This window comes from Balaenoptera physalus (genome assembly GCF_965194825.1).
Source record: "Balaenoptera physalus genome assembly, chromosome: 11".
In the NCBI taxonomy this organism is placed as follows: domain Eukaryota; kingdom Metazoa; phylum Chordata; class Mammalia; order Artiodactyla; family Balaenopteridae; genus Balaenoptera; species Balaenoptera physalus.
Window position 1 is genome coordinate 36,011,617 of NC_138896.1, and position 16,149 is coordinate 36,027,765.

General features: G+C 44.8%; 1 protein-coding gene across 5 annotated transcripts in view; it reads left to right on the forward strand.

The window, feature by feature from the left end:
- The first annotated feature begins 545 nt into the window (after positions 1 to 545).
- KCNK5 (potassium two pore domain channel subfamily K member 5) overlaps positions 546 to 16,149 on the forward strand; it is a 51,165-nt gene continuing 35,561 nt past the window's right edge. The window contains exons 1-3 of one of the 5 annotated variants that reach the window (XM_082414123.1): positions 546 to 957; positions 6,646 to 6,739; positions 15,466 to 15,671. In XM_082414123.1, the coding sequence (XP_082270249.1) occupies positions 15,486 to 15,671 (186 nt within the window). In that variant the 5' untranslated portion in view covers positions 546 to 957; positions 6,646 to 6,739; positions 15,466 to 15,485. Of the gene's footprint in view, positions 958 to 5,931; positions 6,740 to 15,140; positions 15,672 to 16,149 lie in introns of those variants that run through there. The other 4 variants (XM_082414124.1, XM_082414122.1, XR_014251072.1 and 1 more) reach the window with 4 other exon arrangements.

Here is a 16,149-nt window from a genome sequence, read left to right on the forward strand (position 1 = left end):
CCTCATGCCCACAACTTTCAAGCTGCACCTCCCAGACCCCTCCCTCCCCTTGCATCAGACCAAATTACACAACTACCTCTGTCCTTTCCTTCCCTCGTTAAAACTCCTTTCCACTGATCGTAGCAAACCCTCAAGGAGAAAAGAGAACTGAAAAGCGAATTTGCAACAGGTTCTTAGCTACTGGGACGTGCTACCCTGATGGGACATTTACATTTTGAAATAAGATCCTTGGAGGCTTCCATGCCTTCCCCCAATGGCACACCCCCTGATAGTGAGATCTGGGGCACAGTGACAGGCAGCTGGCATGAAAAGGGTGCATGGCAACCTGGCTGCCCAAGGGGAAGGCTTGTCCTGCAGGCACACCCCACTTTTTTGGCCACAGCTGTAGTCAGATTGAATCTTTGTTAATCGAATCCTCTTTTCCCAGTGACTCATATGCCCATTTCAGAGCAAGGACACACTAGGAATGAGAAGTGGTTCCAGTCTAGGCATGAGCTGAAGGATGATTCAGTTGGTCCAAGGCAGTGATTGTTACTGAATAGAAATATCTGCCTCTCTATGTTCCTATGCGCTTGTTTTCTTAAACTTCAACTTGGACTCTGACTCAGTACATGTAATTGATGGCTGTTTTGGTTCTAATCCTCAGTTCAGAGGCTAGACCAGTTCTCCCCAGTTTCTGCCTCACCCCATGGGATCAGTTTGCATCCTTGTCTCAGCAAAGCTTCCTCTTCCTCTCCAAGAGCTCTGAAGCAAGCCACAGCTGGCAACATTTTGGTTTCCCAGCCTGGGAACAGGAGCAGGGCAACTTGATCCGCTTGGGAGAAGACAGCTGCCAACAAACGCCATCTGGGTGCTGTGGCCCCTGAATCTGGCTCTTCAGTTTCCTGAACTCTTCACTGCCCTCCGGGCTTTTTCATCCAGGTGTGCCAAGAGCATCTTACAAGTAAAAAGCCCAAGGTGAGCTCATTATCTCTCCCCGTCCACTGTACTCTCTCTGCCTTAGTCCCTACTCTGCAATCCACCCAGTTGTCTACGCAAAATGAATCCTTTCTCTCTGTATCCTGCTAATCGTCCCTCTGAAAGGTCCCGTACTCGCCACCTTTTGCTGATCGTGCAGCATCCCCATCTCATCCTTATCGGAGCAAAACAGCAGCCTCCTGCCTGCTGTCACCAGCTCCCGTCTCTAATCCAGACCCCAAGGATCAGCATTTGGTCAGTCAACAGTAATGACTGAGCACGTACAATGTGCCCATCACGAGGGACACCACAGAGAACAAGATAGACACGGCCATGCTTCAAGGAGTTTGTAGGCAGTAGAGCTTTTCTTTTAGTACTTGTCTGGAAAGAATGCTTCTCTGCTCTTTGGTTTTAATATTTTTAAGACACAAGCAACAGGTGGTCATTGAGAAAGAACTTGAAAATGCACTTAAGTATAACCAAGAAGATAAAAATCACTCTCTTTTTTTATTGAGACATAATTGTCATATAACACTGAGCGAGTATAAGGTATACAACCTGTTGATTTGATACATTTATATATTGCAATATGATTACCGCCATAGCATTAGCTAACACCTTCATCACATCACATAATTATCATTACTTTTTTGTGGTGAGAACATTTAAGATCTAGTCTCTTAGCAACTTTGTAAAACTCACTCTTTTTTTTTTAAATTTTATTTATTTATTTATTTATTTATTTATGGCTGTGTTGGGTCTTTGTTTCTGTGCGAGGGCTTTCTCTAGTTGCGGCAAGGGGGGCCACTCTTCATCACGGTGCGCAGGCCTCTTACTATCGCGGCCTCTCTTGTTGCGGAGCACAGGCTCCAGACGCGCAGGCTCAGCTGTTGTGGTTCACGGGCCCAGTTGCTCCGCGGCATGTGGGATCCTCCCAGACCAGGGCTCGAACCCGTGTCCCCTGCATTGGCAGGCAGATTCTCAACCACTGCACCACCAGGGAAGCCCAAAACTCACTCTTAAATTCACCACTCTTTCTAACTCCTACTACCTCCCCCCAACCCTCTCCCCACCAAAAAAAACATTGTTAACCTTTTGGTGTATTTCTTTCCGGACATTTTTCTTTTTCCTATTTGAATGTTTTAGAATACCACTGATGTCCCTTCCCACCTCATATGTATTTATTTCTTCAGCAACTATCTATTATTAAGCACCAGGCACTGGGCTGGGTGCTGGGGTCACAGAGATGGACAACCTAGAGGGGGAGACAGCAAAGAATCACACACATTAATACATGATTCTCTACTGTGATGCTTCTCATGAAGCCAGGGTGTAGGGAAGCATGAGTGCACATGAGGGGGCCACGAGCTCATCGCGGGGACTTGGGAAAGTCAGAGAAGGCTTCTCCAAGGAAGAGCAGGGCTCACCAGGATGGAGGTGGAGGAGAGGGTGTTTGGGGAGGTGGAGACTGAATTCGTGACCAGGCTGATTTCTCTGTTAGCTGTCGCCAGTACAGTGTCAGGGGCCCACAACACTAAAAGGAGCCCATGCAAATATTTTAATTTCTTTTAAAACCAGAAGAAAAAAATGGACTTTGGGTTGAAGAAAATGTTTTACATATAATATTCATGCATTGGTCTTTATATTAATACATTTGTAAAATATAATTTATGAAAGAAGGAAACTCACAAAGACAAAAGTGCCCTTGAAAGTCACCATGTGGTCCTGGCATGAAGACCATGTGGCTGAAGCAGAGAGAGTGGCCTGAGAAGGTGGTGGGAGATGTGACCAGAGGGGCAGGTAGGGGCTGGATCCAGAGGCCACATTAGGAATGTAGGACATTATCCTCGAGCTATAGGAAAACAGAGAGGTGACAAGACTCTTTGAACATTTTATTTAATCTCTAAAAAGGAAATGTCTTTTAGACATAATGCCATATTATACCTTAAAATTATGTCACAATGCCATATTATACCTTAAAAATATGAATATCTGGGAATGAATACAGTGATGGTGGCGTGACATTGTGTATGTAATACCACTGAATTGTATGCTTAAAAATGGTTAAAGTGGTAAACTTTATGTTATGTATATTTTACCACAATAAAAAAAATAGAGGCAGCAGATAGCCAATGGTCAGGCAAAAAATTAACAAAAGCTCCTTAACGTCATCAAATGTCCATTTGGTGTTCACATTTTCAATTGTCTTTTTTTTTTTTTCAGTTTTAGAATTCATGTTGTAAAAGCACATTAGTAAAACTTGAAATAAAGTATAGTTAAGACAATAGTAAGTAGAAATGAAATTACATTTATCTAGAAATAAAGCCATGACTGGCTAACAAAAAAGAATATTGCCCCACAAACTATTGGAACCTTGGTTGAAACATCAAAAACTCCATAATTTACCCTTTTTTTTTTTAACACAACTATTTTCTTTTTTTTAATCCGTCATCAATTTTATACACATCAGTGTACACATGTCAATCCCAATCGCCCAATTCAGCACACCACCATCCCCACCCCACCGCGGTTTTCCCCCCTTGGTGTCCATACGTTTGTTCTCTACATCTGTGTCTCAACTTGTGCCCTGCAAACCGGTTCATTTGGTGTTCACATTTGCAATTGTCTCTTTTTAAAAAAATTTTTTTAAATTGTAGTCAATGTACAATATTATATAAGTTACAGGTGTACAGTATAGTGATTCACAATTTTGAAGGTTATACTCCATTTACAGTTATTATAAAATTTTGGCTATATTCCCTGTGTTGCACAAAATACCCTTGCAGCTTATTTTATACAGAATAGTTTGTACTACAATTGTCTCTTAAATGTTACAAATAGTTAAGCTGTTTTGTTTTTGTTTATTACTGTTTCAGTCAAGAACCAAATGAAGTCTATACACGTAATTGATTGCTCTCTTCAAAGTCCCTTGCAATCCATAGGTCTCTGCTCAATCTTCCTCCCTCCCATCTTTCTTTCTTTCTTTCCTTCTTTTTTTTTTTTTTTTCTTGTGACTTATTTGTTAAAGAAACCAAGTCATTTGACCTGGATTATGTCAATTATACCCCTGTGGTGTAGTTTAACATGTTCCTCTGTCCCCTGTATTTCCTAGGAATGGTAGTCGTATCTAGAGACTTGATCAGATTCAAGCTCAGTTTGGCGCAATTCTATTTCAGGGTGGTGTTGGCAACTTCCCACGGGGGCACTGCTTTGTCTCTCTTCCGGAGAAGTTGACGGCCACTGACAGTCATTGCCTAGGACATGAGTCCATCAGGGGGTCATGGCCCTGTGGCACCAGGTGAAGAGGGGAGAACAGGATGGAGGCTGGGGTGGTCCCAGTGTCTCCCTGTCCATCAGGGAAGGACTTCCTGGTGAAGGAAGGGGCAGCTATGGTCCCTGGGCTTTTTTCTCTCCACTACCTCTGAGCACCAATAGTTCTAACCCTTGGTAGGGAAGCTTTCCTGTATAGGAATCTGCTCCTGACAAATGAAGACAACTTCAGATGGGCTTTGCTTGTGCCTAAGGTTTTCAGGGGTTTTTTTTCCCCCCAGGGTGCTTGAATTTTTTATTATGGAAATATTCAAAATATTCAAAAATAGAGAAAATAGTGTAATGAACCACCAGGTACCCCTCATCCAACTTCAACAATTATCAACATTTTGTTAATCTTTTTCACTTATCTGCTCCTCTCCTTTTCTTGCACTAGAGCTGGGATTGGCCAAAACCATGGGCCAAATCCAACTTGCCTCCTCTTTTCGTAAAAAAAAAGTTTTATTGGAACACAGCCATGCCCATTCGTTTCTGTACTGTCTATACCTGCTTTTGCATCACACCAGCAAGGGTGAGTAGTTGTGATAGAAATCATGTGGGCCACATGCTTAAAATATTTGCTATCTGGCCTTTCACAGAAAACATTTGCTGACCCTACGGTAAAGTATTTTAAAGCAAATACTAGTCAGCATATCATTTCATCTGTAAATGCTTCAGTATGAACCTCTAACAGATAAGAGCTTTATTAAAGCCATATCTGTAGGTTTTCAGTTTTAAAATAGGCAGCAGAGCCAGCACTGCTGTGGCCCAGCAGGTAAAAAGCCTGGCTTTGGAGGAACATGGAGCTGGATGCCGGAGGAGCTAAGCTCGCTTGGGTCCCACCCTGTTTAAGTACTCAGAGGCCTTTGCCATCAGACCCCCCCTGGGTCTCAATCCTGGCTTCCCCACTTACTGGACTGGGCAAGTTACTTCCCCTCCCTGAGCAGCAGTTTCCTCGCAGGTAAAATGGGAATAATTGCCAGGCTTACCTTAGAGGGTCCTTGTAAGGTTAAATGCAGTGATGTGTTTAAGTGCTGAGTTCAGAGCCTGGCACATGAGAAGCACACAGTGCCCGTGACTCATATCATGGCATCACTTAGACTAGTCCCCTCCTTGCCCTGACAGTAAGGTGGTAAGAGGAAAGGGGCTAGATTGTTCACCCCAATAAGTTCATCTTCAGTAAGGTCCCAATCAATGGCTTTTCCAGACGAAGCCAGCTTGGGTCGCTGACACAAGAACAGGAACATTTCAGTGGCTGGTGTGAGGACCGAGGTGTTTTACGACCAGGACAGCGATTCCGGTCTCTTACGATATTAAATGAATAGTTGCTGACGTGTTACAAGTCCCGTAATAAGGTTTGAGCTCCAGTGCCTGGTGAGCCATCGCCCGGCAACACATCTCAGGACTCCAAGGCTGAAGTCCGCTGTGCGCCCCAGTTCTGTTTATTGCCCGGCTCGCTCTTGGCACTGGTTCAGAAGGCAGAAATTCCAGGAATCCTGGTCCCTCCTTCCCCTTGGCATCCTCCTCATCCTCCTCCCTGCCCCGCCCCCTTCTCCACCAATCCTCAGGCCCCTCTCCCATCTGGTGGACAAGTGGCCAGTTGTCTCTGGGATCTTTATGTCTCTCTCGGGGGGCAGCCACGTTGGGGCCGGATGGGGCTGTCGTGGGCATGAAACAGTGAGTTTGAGCGAAGCCTTCTGGGGTTGCTTAGAGCGGCCAGGGGGTGAGGGACGTTGGGGAGGCAGGCTAGGGGAGAGGCTCCCATGCAAGCCAAGGACTCAGGCAGTGGGGGATGGGAGGCATAGTATCCTGGGTGCCAAACTCCGGGGTGCCGCAGGTCTCGCCTACAGCAGCGTAAAGTAGGGAAGCTCGGAAAACAGTGTTGAGACCCCAGAGCTTCTTAACGTCTCTTGAAGTATCCCTGCCTCCCACTGCCCCTGTTCCTACCTTCCTTCTGGGCCCCACGGTCTCATGCCTGCACTGTTGCCGTCGCCTCCTAAAGGACACAGCTGCCTGGGTGAGCTCTTGAAAATGCCGCAGTGATCAGGACCCTTGCCTGCTTGAAGCCCTTCCAGGCAGAGTGCTTCAACTGATTTTTGTTTCACACACTCCTCTAGCTGTCTGGTGAGGCCTGTGGACTTCATCCTAGCAAAACGTTTTTAAATGCCTAAAATAAAATGTGCCCTGTCCCAAAGGCAACCAATTATATCAAAACACAATTGTCAAAATAGTTCTTAAAAATGACATCTGTGCATAGTAATATATGTGGTTTTTAATTAACGTGTTGTATTACCAGTTATAGCAGTGGGTCTAATAACTGACATACTTTTGTTTTTGTAACAATATTTTGAGATATCTGCCACCATTTTCTTGCGATAGCCAAAGAACCATGATATCTGTGGGTGACCGAGTCTCAGAGGCGTTAATGCTACTGCGATTTGTTATTGAAGAGGACGCTAAGTTTCAGATAGAGGTGAGTGCAAGTGAAGATGGAAAATATTTCTGCGTTCAAGCTCATGGAGTCCAGCTCACGTCCTTGCCTTCTGCCTTCATGATTTATTTCACACTGCCGCCCTCACCCAGTGCATCTGGTGAACGCTTACCTAGCTTCCAAAATGAATGTCAAGGTCAGCCTCTCTTTGAAGTCACTTGACTCTACCAGATAGAGTCCACCACCTTTGTGCTCCCTGACCCCAACCCTGGATAGACTTTTACTGCTGCTTTGTCTCCTGGTCATTCAAAGGACCTTTGGGACAAGGACAGTGCCATACTATGTTTTATCCCCAGTGTTGGGCACAGAGTCTGGCATATAGCAAGCAGTTGCTTAAAAAAAAAAAAAAAAAAAAAAAAATTGAAGGAATGAATGAGTCAATACACAAATGTATGAATATGAGGCATTGTAAACAGTCACCCAAAGACACCGGCAGGGTCAGTATGGTACCGTCATCCTACATACAAAGAGCAATTCTTCCACTGACCACCCATACTTCTTATCTCTAAAACCCCTATCTGTGTTAAGGGTGACCAGCAAAGGGAGCAGGCTGGAAGAGAACAGCAGGGACAGGCCACCATCTCCAAAAGAGGCACAACAGGCTACAGAGGAAGTTGCTCACTGATGGGTAGAGGGACAACAGAGATATCCCCACAGGGCTGCCAGACACACCCAGTCGCCCCAACAATGCGTAGGGGAAGACCTGAGCCAGCAGGGCAAGGATTCTCAGCACAGAAGGAAACCAGGAGGCTGCAGGGGAGTTGGAGGAGGCCATGGGAAAGGGGGTGGTGACGACACATGCCCAGGTCAACGAGGAGAGAGCCACACACTCTGGGCTCAGGTCACCCTGAGCAAGTTACCTTGAGCAAGTTACTTCACCTCCCTGAACCTCAGCTTCTGCATGTGTAAAATGGGCTAATAATCCCCCATGGTGTCATTGCAACCATGAAATGAGAAAAGAGTAATGACTAAATGCTTTATTTATCTGCATTATCTCATTTAGTGTTTATTAAATTTCTAGCATGTAGTGAACACTTAAAAGCTACTTAATTGTTATTGCTACAGGCAAATTTGAAAATACAAATTAGTTCCCTGGGCCCCCCACCCTCTCCACTCACCTTTTCCTCTTCTATTCTCCGTCTCAGCTAGCTCCACTCAATCACCCCGAACCTCCCTGCCCAAGGTGCTTACAGAGTCACCCAGCCAGGAACAACTTTGGTGGGCGCTGAGGGTGCTGTGTTCCTGTGAACCATCAGAACTTGTAAAAAATTTTTTCGGTTTGTGCATGAGTGCATTTTTCTGAGAAAATGTCGCATAAATACTCAAAGTTGTGACCAAAACAAACAAAAAAAAGGTTAAGATCCACAGAAGTAAAGTGATAGGGTCTTAATGCCCTACTCCTTCCCTGAGTTTGAAAAGAGATCTTAGCGGGGAGGACAATGTTTAACACAAAGGAATGACTCTCAGATGGTAGAATTTCAAGGGTCAATGATAGTTGGAGAGAAAGTTTTGGGGGTAGGTCCCATAACTGACGCCCTGCTGTGTTACTCTAAAAATGACCCCGTCTAAGGAATAGCTTCAGGTGACCTCTGAACTGGTCAGAGTGGGAGCCTCTCTTGTTACTGAGTTGTTTTGGGGACAGTAGAAATGACATCAACAATGACATCAACATTTTAGATGTTGCCACATTGCAATGAAATTCTAATATTATCATGTTCCACTTTTAAAGGAAAAGACATTGAAATGGCAATAGAGACCTATCTGAAATCTTCAAAAACAAATAATTCAGAATCAGCGCTCAAGCTTTACCCTTAACTCATAAGGACACGTTTCTCCACAGCTTAATTGGTTCTCAGAGCGAAGGACATGTAGCTTCGGTGTTAAGAGTAACAGAAATCCTGCCAAGGAAACCCTTATCTGACCTCATAATTGTCACTTAGCCACGTCTCTCTCCCCAATACCTGGCTAATTCTTGTCCCTTCAAATATCTAACATTGGATTTACAAGTTCAACTTTCACTACTTGTTGTTATTGTGTTTTCCCCTTAAACCTTATACATAACATTTACCATCTTAACCACGTTGAGGTGGACAGCGCAGTAGAGTTAACTATGTGTATCTTGTTGGGCACTAGATTCCTAGGGCTTTTTTTTTTCTTTTTTGGCTGCGGTGGGACTTCGTTGCTGCGCACGGGCTTTCTCTAGTTGCTGCGAGCGGGGGCTACTCTTCTTTGCAGTGCGCAGTCTTCTCATTGCGGTGGGTTCTCTTGTTGTGGAGCACCACGGGCTCTAGGCACGTGGGCTTAAGTAGTTATAGCCTGCGGGTTCAGTAGTTGTGGCTCTTGGGCTCTAGAGCGCAGGCTCAGTAGTTGTGGTGCATGGGCTTAGTTGCTCCATGGCATGTGGGATCTTCCCGGACCAAGGATTGAACTCGTGTTCCCTGCATTGGCAGGTGGATTCTCAACCACTGTGCCACCAGGGAAGTCCCCTAGAACTTTTTTAATCTCACAAAATTGAAGCCTTGTACCCAGTGAATAATTCTTTTTTCCCCTCACCCCAGCCCTGGCAGTTACTATTCCACTTTCTTTTCCCAAGAGTTTGACCACTTTAGATACCTCATATAAGTGGAAGCATGCAGTATTTGTCTTTTTTGTAACTAGATTATTTCATTTAGTGTTATGTCCTCAAGGTTCATCCATGTTGTAGCATATGACAGGCTTTCCTTCTCTTTTAAGGCTGAATAATATTCCATTATATGTGTATAACATTTTCATTACTTTTTTTTTTTTTTTTTTACTGCAACTATATGGCTCTGAGATTTCATTTTGCACAGTGATTTTATTTTATTTTATTTTTCCTGGTATAAAACATGAAGGTAGCCTTATCACGTACCTTGAATTTACCACTCTGAAACCTTCCTAATTGAATAAGCAGAGGATTTGTAGACATGAAAATTTAACAGATACTTTCCCCAGGTTTCCAAATGATCCATTAGAAACAAAGCAAGTTTATAAATTAACTGATAATCTTTCGTAATGCAAGCTATTTTATAAGGCATTTAAAACTGTCTATCTTCCAAGCAATATGAAAAGAACAGAAATGAAAATATAATCTTTTGACCTTTTGAGTTGAGAGCTATAAAGTTTTTTTTCTTTTTTTTTTTTAAGGAAACAAGGTTTTCAGGTGATGTTGAACCACTTTATTCTTTTAATGGCTTTTTATATGCCTCCTTAGATCAGCCATGAATTTCAGAGGGGGATTATTCCCTTTGAAATTCCTAAACAGAATACAACAGAAACAATCCTAAGCAGAAATAAAACAGTAAATGTCTCAACATTATGAAAGGATCATCAAGCCATTCATTCACCAAGAGGATAAACCCTTCACCTAATTGAACCGAGGAAGAAATGACGAAAGTGGGTAAGGATCCTTTTTCGGCCAGAGCTTGGGAGGAGCATGGCCTTGGAGAAAATAACTCATCTGCTCTGCCAGTTTCTCACCTGGGACCCAGCTGAGTCTAGTGATGTGTTGCTAGGTGAAACTCAATCATTCTTAAAGCTGATTGCCTTTCAAAAGATGGCGCTCCGAAGTGATTACCATCCATAAGCATAATAATAAAGCCATTGGAATGTATTTAGTAGCCGTTTAAGAGAATACACCCCCTCCCCCAATACACCTTTTTCCTTTTCTGTCCTTGAGGTTCAAATTGTCCAGACGTTCATTTGTTTCGGTACTGTTTATATTTCCCAAAGCCCCCACTGGCTGCTGTGCAGAGAATGGGCACATCTCCTGATCTCCATCGGAAATTGTTGATCCAAAAGTGTGGATAGGGCCAGGGAGTGAGGGAAAGGGCGGAGGAGGGGAGGAGAACATTCAACGCAGAAGGAGCCAAAGGAAAGCAGGAGAGGCAGGAGCAGGGAGAACGGAGAGCTGGGTTAAGGGGGTTGGGAAAAGGTGGGAAGGGAAGGAATGGGGCCACAGAAGGAGAGGGTGGGGAGAATGAGCGTGACATTGAGGGAGCAAAAAGAGGAAAGGGTCAGGGAATGGAGAAGTAAGCAATGTGGAAAGATAAAGTTGAAATTATAAAAACTTCAAATAAAAACCAATTTATCCCAAAGTCTCCTGCAGTGTTTCTGTGAGACAGTGAGACTGAAATAGGAAGAGGCCCTTTATTTTCTTAGGAAGAGAACACAGACTGGAGGTAGGAGAGGAATGGGATAGAACTTTGCAAACAAAGAGAGCCTGTGGCCTCTCAAACTGCCCCCACCCCATGCTGGATGAACTGTTCACACCACAGCCCCTGACTTTATCCAGAGAGGGGGGTCTGGGAGAGAAGCCTGGTCTCCCTACAGGCTGAGGGCTGGAGAGTCACAGTGCAGAGTTGTAGGAGGTGGGCAGGGATTAAGGAAGAGGGCCCTGAAGTCTTCAGGGATGCAGAATTAGGAAACCTGTGGCTTCCCAGCTTCCTGTCCCAGGCTCCAGGGGACACACGTGGTGCCATAAAGGAGAGACAGAAACATCTACAAACCCAGATCATTCCTTCAAACCTGCATCCCTAGTCCCTGGGCTCCAGCCTGATTTGGAGATACCACGGATACCATCCCCCAGCCCCCAAGGAAGACTCCCCCTCCCGCAACGGGAAAAAAAAAGAAAAGGCCTTGACCAGGGGTCAGTGCACAGCCCGCTGCTCTACCTGCCCACACAGAGGCACCAGGGTCAGGGCCAGCCTTTGATACGAGTGCTGGAGGAGTGTGCCCCCTCCTCAACTTCTGGCTGTTGCTGGTTGAGAGACTTTGAACAAACTAACCCACCCAAGCTTCAGTTTCCTCACTGCAAAGTGGATGTAATGACAGGCCCTGCTTAAGATGCATGGAAAGGATGTATTGTGGCCTCAGGTTTATGAACCCTTGGTAGCAAGGTGAGTGAGAAATATCCCAGGTGAGTGTTTTTTGTTTTGTTTTATTGTTTGTGTTTTTATAAATTTATTTATTTATTTATTTTTGGATGTGTTGGGTCTTCGTTTCTGTGCAAGGGCTTTCTCCAGTTGCGGCGAGCGGGGGCCACTCTTCATCGCGGTGCGCGGGCCTCTCACTGTTGCGGCCTCTCCCGTTGCGGAGCACAGGCTCCAGACGCGCAGGCTCAGTAGTTGTGGCTCACGGGCCTAGCCGCTCCGCGGCATGTGGGATCTTCCCAGACCGGAGCACGAACCCGTGTCCCCTGCATTGGCAGGCGGATTCCTAACCACTGTGCCACCAGGGAAGCCCCTGTTTGTGTTTTTAATAGATAAATTTGGTTAATTTTTAAAATTCAGGTGTAATTGACATATAACATATTCATTTCAGGTGTACAACATAATGATTTGATATTTGTATGTGTTGCAAAATGATCACCACAATAAGTCCAGTTGACATGTCATGCACAGTTACAAAAAATTTTTTCTTCTTGTGATGAAGACTTTTAAGATTTCCTGTCTTAGCAACTTTCAAATATGCAGTACAGTATTATTTAATTATAATCACCATGCTCTCTGTACATTACATCCCCAGAACTTATTTATAGTTGAAAGTTTGTACTTTCTAACCCCCTACACCCAACCCCCAACCCCCATCCCTGGCAACAACCAATCTGTTCTCTGTATTTATGAGTTTTTTAGGTTTTTTTTTAAATTCTACATATAAGTGAGATCATATGGCATTCGTCTTCTCTGTCTGACTTATTTCACTTAGCATAATGCCCTCAAAGTCCATCCATATTGTCCCAAATGGCAAGATTTCTTTCTTTTTTTGGTATTTCTTCCTCTTTTATGTATTCAATTTTAGTATTCCATTGTATATATATACCACAATTTTTTTATCCATTCATTCATCAGTGGACACTTCGGTTGTTTCCATGTCTTGGTTATTGTAAATAATGCTGCAATGAACATGGGGATGCATGTATGTTTTCGAGTTATTGTTTTCATTTTCTTTGGATAAATACTCAGAAATTGAATTGCTAGATCATATGGTAGTTCTATTTTTAACTTTTTGAGGAACAGCCATACTGTCTTCCACAGTGGCTGCATCAATTTACATTCCTATCAACAGTGCACAGGGTTCCCTTTTATCCACATACTGGCCAACACTTGTTATTTGTTGTCTTTTTGATGATAGCCACTCTGACAGGTGTGAGGTGATATCTCACTGTGGTTTTGATTTGCATTTCTCTAATGATTAGTGACGTTAAGCATCTTTTCATGTACCTGTTGGCCATCTGCATGTCTTCTTTGGAACAATGTCTATTCAGATCCTCTGTCCACTTTTTAATTGAATTGTTTGTTTTTGTTGATATTGAATTGTATGAGTTCTTTATATATTTTGGATATTAACTCCAAATCAGATACATGATTTGCAAACATTTTCTTGATTCAAAAAGTTGCCTTTTCATTGTTGATGATCTCCTTTGCTGTGCAGGAACATTTTAGTTTGATGTAGTCCCACTTGTTTATTCTTGCTTTTGCTGCCTCAGCTTTTGGAGTCAGATCCAAAAAATTATGACCTGATGTCAAGGAGCTTACCACCTATGTCTTCTTCTAGGAGTTTTATGGTTTCAGGTCTTATATTCAAATCTTTAATCCATTTTGAGTTAATCTTTGTGTATGGTATAAGATAGTAGTCTAGTTTCATTCTTTTGCATGTGGCTGTCCAGTTTCCCCAACACTATTTATTGAAGAGACTATCCTTTCCCCATTGTATATTCTTGACTCCTTTGTTGTAAATTAATTGACCATGTTAATTTTGTGGGTTTATTTCTGGGCTCTCTTTTCTGTTCCATTGATTCATAAGTTGTTTTTAATGCCAATACTTTACTGTTTTGATTACTATAGCTTTGTAATATAGTTTGAAATCAGGAAGTGTGTTGCCTCCAGCTTTGTTCTTCTTTCTTAAGATTGCTTTCCCTATTCTGGGTCTTTTGTGGTTACATACAAATTTTAGGATTGTTCTGTTTCTGTGGAAAATGCCATTGGAATTTCAGTAGGGATTGCATTGAATCTGGAGATTGCTTTCAGTACTATGGAAATTTTAACAATATTAATTGTTCCAATCCATGAGCACAGGATATCTTTCCATTTAGTTGTGTCTTCTTCAGTTTCTTTCATCAATGTCTTACAGTTTTCAGTGTACATGTCTTTCACCCTATTGGTTAAGTTTACTCCTAGGTATTTTATTCTTTTTGATGCAATAAATAGAATTGTTTTCTTTATTTCCCTTTCTGATAGTTCATTATTAGTGTATAGAAACACAACATATTTTGTATATTGATTTTGTATCCTGCAACCTTACTAAATTTGTTAATTAGTTCTAGCAGTTTTTTGGTGGAATCTTTAGGGTTTTCTATATATAATATCATGTCATCTGCAAACAGTGACAATTTTACTTCTTTTTTTTCCAGTTTGGATGTCTTTTATTTCTTTTTCTTGCCTAAGTGCTCTGGCTAGGACTTCCATTGGGTGTGTGCTTTTGACAAATATGTTTTTGACAAATTCATAAATTTATTCACTCCATTGCACAAATGTTTGAGTGTTTGCTATATAACAAGCACTGGGGATATGTCATCAAACAATCCAGACTCCACCCCCCAGCTATCATCATTTTAGTGTTTTATATGAGAGGGAATTTATTGCCAGGAGGAAAATAAGACCAACAAGGGGGATAAGGAGTATGTGTGTATGTGAGTGTGTGTGTTTGTGTCTAGGGCAGGGTGTTTGCAATTTTAAATATGCTTGGGAGTATGAAAGACATCAAGTGTTTCCTGTAGAATTGCAGTGTGTTTGTGGGGAGGGATATGAACAGTGCTGTCTCTGACTGCTCTTTCTCAGATGTTCACCAGGGCAGGTGAGACTGGGGTGAGAGGAAGGAGTCACACCTTTGTGACTGGTTTAGTTCCTGATATCCTCTGACTTTCTCCAGTCCCTTTCTAATGTCCTTTCCCCAGTCTTACAGGAAGGTGTGTGAGACAGAAAGACTGAGAATCAAGCTTCTTGGCAGAAACATCAATAAATGAAAATTGGCTTATAATGAAAATAACAATACCAATAACTTCCTGACCCCAGTCATTAGGTACACACTCATTTTAGTTAATACACCAGCACTAGTAAGAAACATGAGTCCAAGAGACCACAACCCCTCCGGGCATGCGGGGCGCGTAGCCTACCCTGGCGGCGGCCCTGGGGAGCGAACACGGTCCGCAACTGGTTCCAGCGCGCACCTAGCGGTAACTCTGGGACCAGCCGCGGGGCCTGCACGGGGCGGGGCCTGCACGGGGGCGGGCCCTCAGCGGGCCCCTCCTCCACGGGCAGAGCGCAACAGGCCCGGGTTAAAGAGGCGCGCGGAGGCGGGCGCGGCGCACACTGTGTGGCGCGCGGAGAAGCGGCGCACGTGTCTCCGGGAGTTTGGCCTTGGGTTCACCCAGCTGCTTTAGCCCCCGCGGTCCAGGGTGCGCCCTCGGCCCCCTTGGTGTCCGCCCACCTCTGGCCCGCGTGAGGAGGTCCCGCACAGTTCCCTGCGCTCGGTGGGCCAACTTGCAGGAGCAACTGTGTCGGTGGAGCGGCGCCGGGTTGAACGGGGCACTGCGCATGCGGAGCTCCAAATTCAAACAGCTGTTTCCAGAGGCTGGAGGGCGGGTGGGACCGGGAGCCGCTGGGGTTAGCGGAGGCATTTTCATTCTCCAGGAGGTGGCCTCTCGGGAGCCATGGTGGACCGGGGTCCTCTGCTCACCTCGGCCATCATCTTCTACCTGGCCATCGGGGCGGCGATCTTCGAGGTGCTGGAGGAGCCGCATTGGAAAGAGGCCAAGAAAAACTACTACACGCAGAAACTGCATCTGCTCAAGGAGTTCCCGTGCCTGGGCCAGGAGGGCCTGGACAAGATTCTGCAGGTGAGCTGGAGGTTTAGGAGTACTGAAGGGGAGCGCCTCGCAGCTTTGGATGACCCTCACTCCCTGTGGGTGGTCCCGGGGTGACCGGAGAGGATGTCTCCCCATGAGTCTGAGTGCTGGAATCTGCCGTTCACCCGTGGGCGCAGGAGTCTCCCACGCGCGCGGAGACTTTGGAACCCAGTTTGTCCGGAGGGAAGAACTTAGGCTTGACCCCCGGGTGAACCAGGGCCCGCAGTGGCTCGGTGTGGGTGTGCGGGTACCTCCCTGGTTGGAGGAGGCTATGGGGCGGATAAAGGCGTTTGTCTTTCCTTGGAGACGCTCCCAGAGTTCGGGGGACCCGCCGGGTGCCACCTCCTCGCGTCTCTACCTCCCAGCTCCGGGGCCAAGTGCGGCACCCGGCCGGCTTTTTTCGGCTTTTCTTCACCAGCCCGGCGGAGTGGCGCGAGGCTCCCCTGCCCCCGCAGGGCTCGGGAGGGGG